The sequence below is a fragment of the Nothobranchius furzeri genome, chromosome 15, assembly GCF_043380555.1.
Source record: "Nothobranchius furzeri strain GRZ-AD chromosome 15, NfurGRZ-RIMD1, whole genome shotgun sequence".
NCBI lineage: Eukaryota > Metazoa > Chordata > Actinopteri > Cyprinodontiformes > Nothobranchiidae > Nothobranchius > Nothobranchius furzeri.
This window is the reverse complement of record NC_091755.1, coordinates 33,760,294-33,772,114: the sequence shown is the minus strand read 5'-3', so window position 1 is coordinate 33,772,114 and position 11,821 is coordinate 33,760,294. Positions and strand designations below refer to the sequence as shown.

The window sequence follows — 11,821 nt, the reverse complement described above, 5'->3', positions numbered from 1 at the left end:
ACTTTTCTCATTTAAAGCACGCCAATCTTTTCTGCCAGGATCATGGGCTGTGCAGAAAATGACTGATAAAGCACCCAAAGTTCAAATGCAAAGTGAAAGTCTGCAGAACTACTGTACAAAAAGTATAAAAGATTACAAGAAAAGTCTGACTGCTTGGAGGCAAAGTGAAAAGAACCGTAGCAATGTTGCTCTAACATGATGTGTGTGTGTTTACTGGGGGTGGAGGGCTGCCGATAACCATTAATATTTTAATATTTAACTCATCTCATGTTACTTTTTGTCAAGTGCCCATCTCACTAACTGCAACCGCAATGAAATTAGAGAAAGAAACAAAAAGAGATGGTGGGAAACGTATGAGTGACAGATGAAACAGGGCCAAGTGGTTGTTGAAGAGGTGGAACCTGAAGACCAAACTAATGAAAGCTCCCAGGATCTTGTTTCCTCCGAGTCCTTTGTGCCCTTCGCTGTCAGATATAAAGAGAAGAAGGGATGACAGAAAACAGAGGAGGTAGAAGTGTTGATTAAATGAGGGTGATGGATACGGAGAAGGTAAGAAGTGCTTGCTGGGTTTAAACAGACCGTTTTGGAAGGTGCAATGGAAGATGTTTTCCAGTGACTCAGTTTTTTTCTGTTCTGAATTTTACTTTTAAAGGAGCATGTGGAGAGAAGGAATAACATATGGGACACATCACCATCTGTAGTGATGAGGCGCTAGTAGGAAAATCGCTCCTGCATTGTTTTGACGACTCAAGTGCTAACGTGTAACTACTAAGGATGTTTTGCATCATCCATGAGAGCAAGACGTAAGAGTGCAGCTGTCAAAGAGCAGAACCAGCAACATTTTGCATCTATCAAAGAGGTACACACACACACACAGATTTCTATCTTTGACACATTGTGTTCCCCTTCTGAACGTAGTCCCTGTCTCACTCTTAAATGTCAGCTTGGTATAAATGTATTTTTCTTTATTTTCCTGCTTCTTTTTTACATAAAACACATCAAAACCTCAAAATTTTTGTTTGAAATGCAGCCTAAACAATAAAAAAATAGAATTTTTTATTTAATTTAATTAACTTTTATTTTGTTTAATTGATGCAAACTTTTGCCTCCTAGCTTACCAGTCTATGATGTCTCGAGACCGACTGCCTCTCATTGGTTCATCTGGAAGAAAAACAGGTATGATTTCATAGTACCACGAAACGGGCTATTTTACTTGTTATAGTGCAGCTTGTTGGTGCAACATGAAGTAAAGATTGTACACAGATTTTTTTTATTAGAAACAATTCATGACAAAAGTCTTAAAGGGGACATATTATGTTTCTTTCCTTAAGTTATAGTAGTTCTATGGTTGATACAAAATGTGTTTATGACGTTTTTTGCACTAATTCCCTCACATAAAGCGATTTCAGCAGTTTTGTTCTTGAAATTTTTGGTACCTTCCACAGTGAGCTGTTTCAGGGCTCTGTCACTTTAAGAAAACAAGATGGGAGCTGGCCACACCCACTGATTCCTCACTCAGGCTGTTATAAGCTGAGAAGCTCCGATATCCAGCAGGGGCTATTCACAGCCGGTGCTCCTCCAGTAACAGCTCTCTATTGCATGTGAGGTTCTATTCTACTTTCTGACTTTTGTGACATCACAAATGGGGAGTTTTTAAAACGGCTTGTTTTAGGCACATTCTTTCCTAAAACCAAACACTGACGGACAAAGGATGGACAGATTTGTTTCACGTTTGGCGTATTTATAGGAGGATCTTGTGACGGCGTGAAGTTTCTCACATTGCATCATGGGCAGGACGGGCAGTGCACACAAGGTGATAGGGACCCACGTAGCAGCACAAAAAAGATCTGAAAGTTGGGTGTTGCGCAACATATCCCCATTAAACTATACATCATATCCATGCAAAGGATGAGCATCACTGTTGATCTGCAGAGGCTAAGTGATGTTTAACTGAATTAAATAAGAAAAGACACATCTGGAAAAATGCTTTTTCTGGTTGGTGCATCTTGATTGTTTTTTCTGTCAAACTTACTACATAAAAATTCACCAGTTTTTTTTCCTTATTTTATTAATAAATACACAGGCAGACCTCCGTTTGCTGGCGCTTCTCTCCAGCACCCCAATCAGACCAATCAAAGGAAGCACAACCGGCAGCCACAGACATCCTCCTCCTCCTCTTCCTCTCATCCATCGTCCATCCTCCTCTCAGACACCACCGTGACTCCTTGGGGAGGCCTGGTTCATGTTGAATCCTCCTTTACTACGATCCCCCCAACACTTCCTCTCAAACGCCCTCCTCCTCCCCCACCATCACCACCACCTGTTCCACCTACCACTCCCAGTAGAAAAAACAAACATTCAAGTTTTACCTCTGAAATCCCATCTCCATGCCTGGGGGGTTCCCAGAGCAATGCAGGTATGACAAACCGCATGAACAACATGTATATTACTTTAACTGATGCTGACTAATTCCACATTCTGATCTGACAGAACAAAAGCATAACCGAGTTATTTTTCTGGGAGTTTCTGCTTATTTTTGTATAATTAGTTGCTGTGTTTTGAAGCTGCTACATTCCAAAATCCAAATTCAGACAGTAAAGTAATCGTGGAAGTTTCACAGAGAAACAGGAACACATGAAACCAGGAAGTGCCTAAACTTTTCCTTTTACTTTTAGGTGGAGTCAGCCAGGGTCTGAGGATGAAGAGGAAGGTGCTGCTGCAGCATCGAGTCCCTCGTCCTCCTCGTCTGCCCCCGTTGCATCCCATCACCAACCTCAGCTTCTCCCGAAGCTTCACCTTCTCCTTCTTTGAGCTGCCGCTGCACCTTTCTCCTCACTCTCGTGCTGAACACGTCAAAAACCTCTTCCAGCTTTTGAAACAGATACGCTACTAAGGTTTTAGGGCAATATTGTGATTTTTTTTCTTAATAAAATATATTATTGTTGGTGAAATCCGTGCTATTTAAATCAGGCTCTATAAGAATTGTGTGTATTTAGGCTTTAAGCTTGTAGAAAATTACAATTTAGTAAATAAGATGATTAAATTTACTTTAAAAGAGCTTTTGATATTACTTTAACAAGCCGTTTTAAATGAAATAGCATGGAACCGTCTTTTCAACTCTCCAGGCCGGGGGAGCAGCTGCTCTTCTCTGAAGCTTACTTCACACAGGAAGCATCAGCGGCGCCGAACGTCTGCAGAACGTCTGCTTCAAATAGAATCCATTAGAGTCTATATGGGTTATTTCAAAATTTCTGCGATGCGACAATTTTCAGGTGTGAGTGTCTCGAGGATAGAATCGGGTTCTATTTTTTTTCCGTGAGCCGCTTCTGGGACGCAACAATTTCTGCAATGGGACTAGACAGGAAATCACACAAGGTTTCAGTGTAAAATCCTGGAAATTTTCCAAATCTAAGTCTATTGCAATGATGCAATTTCATATCTATGTAGATTACCTCAATACAAGTGACCTAACAGGTTATTTACTCCCAGTATCATTCCAGAAGTGCAGCAGTGTGTGTTTCTTGGCTTTAATCCTGGCAGTGGAGAGATCAAACGTGATTCTCTTCTTTTTGGTTTAATGGCAAACAGATTAAACTCTAGAGATTTTGTGATTTCGCAAGTTAAGCAAGAAGGGTGGCAGAAGTCTGAAGAGATTTTGTGATCTCGCGAGTCGAGCGAGGAGTACAGCGGAGAAGTCGCTCCGTGGCGGAGACTCTCCCAGTGTGCACAGGAGTGCAGCGATTGTCGCGAGTAAACTTTTTTCCCGTCGTTCCGTGCCACTGATGCTTCTAGTGTGCAGTAGGGGTGAGCCCCTCCCAGATGTTGGAGCTTCTTGGCATATAGCAGCCTGAGTGGGGGATGGGTGGGCATTGCCAACAACATCTTGCTTTCTTAAAGATTAACTAAACCCCTAAATAAATTTTTTCGCTTATAAACTGTATATTTGGGTCTTTAGAAATGCAATCTTTCTGTTTCTGTGCATTTTTTGACATGTTTGTATAAACTTGATTAAATCTAGAATCTAGGTCTAAAAACGTCTTAGTGCTGCCTCCTGTGGCGGAACAGTGGCTACTGCATTTAAAACTAGTGATTGACTGGGGCTGGAACAATTTCACGTCATCGGTAAAGTCTCCTCCCACTCCCACTACCTCCCAGGATGGGAATTCCCCACACTTGGCCATGCCACTCTGTGCCTCCTGGCAACGCCCACTTTCATAGCATTTTTCAAGTCTTGACTAGGGGTGGCGTTACATTTTCTAATGGTGTGCAATCCCTCTTTAAAGTGATAGAGCCCTGAAATGGCTCATTCTGGAAGGTACTGAAACTGTCAAGAATAAAACTGTTGAAATTGCTTAATGTGACGGGGATTTAGCGCAAAGAACTTCATAAAGATATTTTGTACACACCATAGTACTATTATAACTTAAGAAAAAAAAATAATATAATTATAAAATAACTAATATAATGTTTATTTGTATATTATATAATATTTATTATTTTATATAATTTAATTTGTGTTTCTTTGTGACAGTTAAAACAAAATACTATTAAAATAATGAAGTTTTGCAAGTGAAAAAGAGAATCTTGATATATTTTTTCTCTCAAGTTCCATCTTCTTTAACTCTCTCTCTCTCTCTCTCTCTCTCACACACACACACACACACACACACACACACACACACACACACACACACACACACACACACACACACACACACACTCACTCACCTGCCTATCCCTAAATGCTGAGTCAGGATAACGGAGGTATTCAATGGTTCTGAACCGGAACTGAAGGGGAGGAGAAACAAGCTGTGAACTGGCTCCAATGTGCAGAGTACAAGGCTTAGTTCACCTTACAGATTCACGTGTACGAATGTGTTTAGGTGTGTGTGTGTGTGTGTGTGTGTGTGTGTGTGTGTGTGTGTGTGTGTGTGTGCGACACACACAGTCTCACGTGATCTGGCCTTTTGCTTACTCACACCCGTCACCAACCATTCTTTCTTTCTGTTTTAGTTCATTTTTATGACCTTTCCACAGGCCGTTACTTCAACAAGACAAAGCGACGCTCTTGGTTTAACTAAAACTTTTAGCAACAGTTTCAGATGGAGAGAACTGAGAGAAGCGTCTGGAGGTTCTGTGTGAGAAGTAGCAGATATACCTGTGTAGATTTCTTTAGATGTTCTTGTTCCAGGAGAAAAAGCTTTCAGAATTTCTTTAATTATTTTTTCCTGCATTGACATTTTCAACCAGGCTGCCATAATTAAACATCAGGATCAGGAAGCAGCTCAACAGGTAACTTTCCCATGAGTGTAGAAAAAAATGAAGAAGTCACCGAATTGTTTGTTGCCAGATGACATGGATGTGCTTTGTAAACATCCACGTACTTTCTAAGAAATAAAATCAGAAAATTTGTTAAAACTGTTTGTATTTTCACTCCTCTTGATCACAGACGTGTGTTTTAATTTCCTCTAGTTTAAATAACTGAAGCAGAATAATTACTGACCAAACTGCCTACTAATTAGTGAACGAATGATTACAGTAACTTAATCTGCGGCTCAGATCCGATACTAGGATGCTTCATCAGTAGCATTAGGCACATCCTAAGATTTTCTCACAGATAATTGTCTCTTTTTTTTTAAATAAAACCCACTAAAATTAATGTTTTGTTCATTTATTTTACATTAAGGGTAAGTTTCAACTTAGCATCATTACCCAGCACAACAAATCAATTAGTGAATGTGGGTAGTCTGCGCCTATTCTGCGTGTGTGTTCATGTGTGACAGGTACTATTGTCGTCTGAGGCATCATGATTGTGTCTGATTGCTAACACAGGGTTGCTTAGCAACAGTAATAAAGAGAGTTTGCAGCAGATGCTGCCAGAGTGGGTCTGCACAATTTACATTAGTGAAGTCAAACAGATACATAAACAAACAAATGGCATTTAAATGCTCACACACGTTGACCTCTGACCTTCTGTATTGTGTTTTGTTTCTGTAATGTGTGTAAGACATAAAAAACTGAACTAAGAACAAATCCTGATGTCTCCAGCTGGGTTTTATGGCTCAGTTGTGATAAAATATTATTTGTCATTCTTGGTGAGAGGCTCCTGCTCCCTAGAGGCAGACGCAGTCAGGGGTTTGACAAGAGACAGAAAAAAGACGTTTGCATAATGAGCTAGTGTCTTCCACAGTTAAGATTAAATAAAACAGCCTCTTAGATCATTGCTGCATTCCTACACATAAAATCCCATGCAAAGGCCTCCAGGGAGGTTAAAGAAGTGACTCGTCCTGTTACTGTTGTACTAACAGGAATAGCTGCACAGACTCGTTCTGACTGCTTACCGGATCATCAGAAACACGGGCTGAACATAAAACGTCCTTTAAGCTGTTGAATTAACAGCAGCCAGCATATATAAGTGGGCAAACTCCTGTGGGACCATCATGGAAACCACAGACAAACCCTGTTGGGACCCATACAATTTGCCCATATATATTGCACATGGGGCCCACTTTTGAGTGCTGGCTGGGATACACAGGTCAACAAGTGAAGAAATTATAATTTTTGCCCTTTTTTGTGCAGCGATCAACAATAAGTGTTTTTTTCTGACCGACTGAGGTTCTTGCAGTGACTCACGTTTGATTATTATTTTTTTCCTTCCATCAGGGAAATATTTTGCTCCAGTTCTTGGCTGCACCTTTAGACCACAAAGAACAAGGAATAACAATTCCAGGTAACATTTAAGAGGTTTTGAAGGGGTACGTTTCCAGCTTGTTTACTTTAAAAACACTTTTATAAAATCACACCAGATTAAAGATAATTAGCCACCTCTGGGAACAGGTCCGGATGTAGGCATGGGCAAGGAGGGGCAATGCCCCCCTAAAAATAGTGACTGGCCCCCCCAAATGCGACGACATGTAGAAATCCCAAATTTGAAAAGATCTGATGAAAAAGGGTCAGAGTTCTCTCTCTCTCTCTCTCTCTCTCTCTCTCTCTCTCTCTCTCTCTCTCTCTCTCTCTCTCTCTCTCTCTCTCTCTCTCTCTCTCTCTCTCTCTCTCTCTCTCTCTCTCTCTCTCTCTCTCTCTCTCTCTCTCTCTCTCTCTCTCTCTCAAAGTAGCTGCTGATTGGTAGATGCATAGGGAGGGTGTGGCCAGCCGCTGCACTTCGTTCTCCGTGTCTCAGTCGCTTCACACACAAGTTTTCTTCTTTTGTTGGTCACTGGAATTCTTTGGTACTCTTTCTCAAGGTTTTAGTTTGCCTCGTTCTCTTCTTTAATTTGTTTTTGATGTGAACCGAGTCGACATGCGCAGGTTTCTGGTTTCTAAACAGTGCTAAGGCACTAGCGGCAGAAGCCCGCTTGTTGGCTGCTGCTTTTCACCTCGCCACAACCAGTTGCACAAGCACCGCAGCCCCTCCTGCTGTCCCTGTCGCTACAACCCAGCCGTTGCTGTGGGTGATACAGGCCTGAAGAGTAGCGCATCGTCCCAACCCACCATTCTTGTTTTCCCCAAGCACCATTTTGGAAAGAACATGCGCTCATTTTGCCCTGCCTGGTATCGTGAGAGACCATGGCTGGAATATTCAGTAAAGCTGGATGCGTGCTTTTGTTTCCCATGTCGTAAGTTTGGAGGGAACAATGACTGGAAAACAGCACGGGAAAAGGACAAGGAATTCACAAAGCATGCATCAAGTCAGTGCCACATAAAAAATGAAAAAGCCTGGTCTGAAATGTCCCAAAGAGTGGCCACAGGGTAAACAATAGGTAGTTTAATATGTCCCACACAAATCGAGAAAAACAGATACTACTTAAAAACAATTGGAGAAGTAGTTCAGTTCCTAGCAGTAAATGAACTAGTGTGGAAAGCTCCAGTGGTGATGATTTCTCTGCAGGACTGTTCTTAAAAATGGTCGACTACACATTGGCCAAAGACTCCAAATTTAATGAAATAAACAAACACATCCCAGAAAATGCAAAATACACATCTCACAATATACAAAACGAAATGATTGAAACACTGGCAAAAATGGTATTAAAAAAGATCTAAGATAATTATGACAAAGCAGATTATGCTGGGTTTTGCATTAAAAGTGATGGAACTAGGGACAGATGTGGAGAATCAGTCAGTCATGGTTAGATTTGTCAGTAATGGCATTCCAGAGGAACACCTGACTGGTCTGCTTGACCTCAGTCAGTTAGATGCTGAATTTATTACCACCCAAATTCTTGAGCATCTCTCTGACTCAGGCTATGGTGCAGCTGAAACGACCAGTCAGTGCTGTGATGGAGCTTCTGTCATGAGTGGGTTCAGGCCTTAGTGCAGAAGAAGGTTGGGAAGGATATTCCCTACATCCACTGCTACAACTACCAGCTGCACTTGGCAGTGGTCCACGCAATGCAGGCAGAGCCATGTGCAAAAACCTTTCTTGATCTTTCAGGATCTCTACACTCATTTTTCCACCGTCAGTATGTTTCACAGAACTATGACGTTCCCTCCCTGAAACGACTGTTGGAGATCAGGTCAGCAAGCCACCATGATGTGACCAAATGCCTTGTGGAGAATCAGGATATTATTATGAGTATCCTGTCAGAGGTTACAGAGGACAGAGCTGCTGCTGTTGATATCTGTGCAGAGGCATCAGGACTGCTGATGATGTTAAGGAGGCATCACTTCTTTGAAATAAGAAAATTCCTCCTAAAAGTTCTGGGTTCCTTGAAGTCTGCAAATTCTAAGCTGCAGTCTCATTCTGTTGACCTGTGCTGTGCTTCAGAAGTAGTCAGTGCATCCCTGCAGGCTTTGAAGCAGATGAGAGATGAGGAAGGTGAGGCATTAACCAGCACACCTGCACCAGCTGCTACAAGACAAAGAAAAACAAGCTCACTGCTAACAGGTAGTGTTGTGATGTCCACTGTGGGCCACGCAGAAGACTCCACAACTCCTAGCCAGGCTCTGAAGAGAGCTCTTCTCAACATTATGGACATAGTCATTGTAGAGATGGAGACAGGATTCTCCAAAAGCAATCTTGATCTCATGAAAGCAGTCAACTGCCTTCAACCTCAGTCTCCCTCTTTTCTGGATCCTGACATGTAAGTCCTCTGCAGAAAATGACAGGAAGTGATAAACTTTCCAATGAGATTCTTGTTGCAAAACTAATGTTGGAGAAAGAGTTCAAAAAGACTGATGATGATAACAGTGTAGAGTTTGTAGACCTCTCCACCGTTTGCAAATATCTACATGGGTATAAGAATGCCTTTCCTCAACTCCATCGCGTGTATGTGACCTCCTATGTGATTGGAATATCAGCAGCATCATGCGAGAGCTCTTTCTCTACTTTGTCTCGTGTTCTTACCCCGTTCCGCCGTACTACGCTACATGAGAGAAAAAGAAATGTAATCATTCTGCCTCACGAGAAGGCCATAACAACAGGCCTAGATATGGATGGATTTGTTAGGACTTTTGCACAGAAAAGCAGACGGCTGATGCTGTAATGACTGATAAAAGCCATAAAGAAATAAAAACAACAATTCTAAAAAAAATAAATAAAAAAATATAAGTAAAATAAAAAATAAATTATACAATGGAAGGATAGACAGATAAGATAGATAAAGTACATTAAAGACATATAAAAGATAAAAACATTTAAAAATTTTAAAGATAGATAGATAGATAGATAGATAGATAGATAGATAGATAGATAGATAGATAGATAGATAGATAGATGATAGATAGATAGATAGATAGATAGATAGATAGATAGATAGATAGATAGATAGATAGATAGATAGATAGATAGATAGATAGATAGATAGATAGATAGATAGATAGATAGATAGATAGATAGATGATAGATAGATAGATGATAGATAGATAGATAGATAGATAGATAGATAGATAGATAGATAGATAGATAGATAGATAGATAGATAGATGATAGATAGATAGAAAAAGATAGAAGAACTGTAATGACGATAGTATAGTTTTCTATGCATTTTAGGGATTTGGGGGTATGTGACACCCAAAAATTTATTTCCCAGACACCCCCCCCCCCCCCCCCCACACACACACACACACACACACATTCTACCCCTTTGTAGGGCTGGTTAACTCCAGCCCTGTCTGGGAAAGGAGATTAATCCAAATGTGTCAGAAGGCAGCAGGTCACAGCGATTCAGAGCATTTAGGTTATTTCTGTATTTGTCATTTTAAAAAATCATGTTCCATTGATGACTGGTGCTGTCCTAAATGTTCTACAACTGTCCTCATAGCTATGATGCTGATTGAGCCATTTAAAAAACAAGCCATTTCCCCTAGGGAGTTGTAGTGGTGAAACACACACACACACACACACACACACGCACGCACACACACACACACACACACACACACACACACACACACAGAGTTGACTCATGTCCATAAGATGCTCCCAGATGGACAGATGCCACACAGTTAAACTGATAAATGACTCATAATTACATAACAACCTGCTTATAATCTCCATAACCTCATATTTCCACAGACAACAAATATCTGCACCTGGCTGCTGGTTAGTCATCGTTACCTCGTCTGAATCTGCTGGTGACAATTTAAACCGAGTAGCTTTGATGCTATACCTCGGAAGTCGTAACTCAGACATGACCAAACCGTGGTCCAGTTTCAAGTCAGGAAACCAGATTAAACAAATTGTTTTGTTCTATGACCAAGCTAACTGCCTTTAGCAAAACAAGCTGAGGATTGTGTTATGTGTGACTATCTAAAGTTTAATACTGGATTTGTAACAACAACTCTTCACGCCTGAGGTGACCATATTGAGTTGTGAGGTTGCGGACTCCAAGTTCATCTAAAGTTTTTCTATTTGAACTTGGAACACAGGCATTACTACTTTTAAAGGGGACGTGATAATGTTTTGCACTGAGTGTGTTCTTTTGGTTTCATTGTTCATAAAGTATCTTCTAAACACCTGACAGTTTTTGTGTAAAGCAGTCCTAAATATTTACCACATTTACCTAGTTGTTGTTGAATATAGGGAGCTTGGTAATGCTAATGCTAATGTAGCATACCAAAAAGTGTGTGCTATCTTCTGCTTCCCTAAGTAAATTAGTAATAGTCACGGATAAATGGCCCATCCTGAGAAAAAGCTGTTTTAACTCGTCATAATCTTAGACACACTAGCTTAAATTAGCGTGTTCCAACCCACTTCAGCATTGTCAATTGTTGGTCACGGTAATGTTTATTACAAAAGATAGTGCTAGCCTGAGCTACCGCTAGGTTGAGCTAATTCTTGTTGTACAAGAGGGAAACTACCAGATAATGTTGGAGCACCACTCGTGTTCCAGGATGGACCAGTAATATCCACACTATGAATTAATTCCAGATAGATTCACAATTTGCAATCCTTGTTCTCTTCCTCATTCATCCCCCTCCCATCCTCATTCACGGATCGGTCAACATTATATTATTGACTAACACTTGTTTCAATTAGCTTTATAAAAAATGGAAATCTTTGATTTATTAAAAGGAAAGAGTCCTTTCTTCTTTCTTCTCTTGAGCTGGAAAGAAAACAGTTTTAGAAGGGAATGCATGACCTTGAGGCAGTCTCATGCACTTAGTAATGTGTCAGAGGCATCTGTGGAGAGAGGTTAAATAACCTTCGGAGGAATAGCTCCTTCATCACGTTACAAAACACTGGCAAAAATGGTATTAAAAAAGATCTAAGATAATTATGACAAAGCAGATTATGCTGGGTTTTGCATTAAAAGTGATGGAACTAGAGACAGATGTGGAGAATCAGTCAGTCATGGTTAAATTAGTCTGTAATGGCATT

The 11,821-nt window shown here is 40.6% G+C and overlaps 1 protein-coding gene across 1 annotated transcript; it reads left to right on the top strand.

Annotated features, from left to right (window-relative positions):
* Positions 1–71: 71 nt before the first annotated feature.
* Positions 72–4,484, top strand: LOC107390604 (formin-I). Its single transcript, XM_015967428.3, has 4 exons — positions 72–859; positions 1,114–1,176; positions 2,084–2,416; positions 2,676–4,484. Exons 2-4 carry the CDS (start codon positions 1,125–1,127, stop codon positions 2,891–2,893), a joined length of 603 nt encoding a protein of 200 aa, XP_015822914.1. The 5' UTR covers positions 72–859; positions 1,114–1,124; the 3' UTR covers positions 2,894–4,484.
* Positions 4,485–11,821: the final 7,337 nt, after the last annotated feature.

What these genes read in the sequence shown, in the direction of transcription:
- LOC107390604 (XM_015967428.3), top strand. Translation starts at nt 1,125, where the DNA reads ATGATGTCTCGAGACCGACTGCCTCTCATTGGTTCATCTGGAAGAAAA. An exon ending in TTCATCTGGAAGAAAAACAG is followed by an intron (nt 1,177 to 2,083) that starts GTATGATTTCAT and finishes ATAAATACACAG; the next exon opens with GCAGACCTCCGTTTGCTGGC. An exon ending in GGGTTCCCAGAGCAATGCAG is followed by an intron (nt 2,417 to 2,675) that starts GTATGACAAACC and finishes TTTTACTTTTAG; the next exon opens with GTGGAGTCAGCCAGGGTCTG.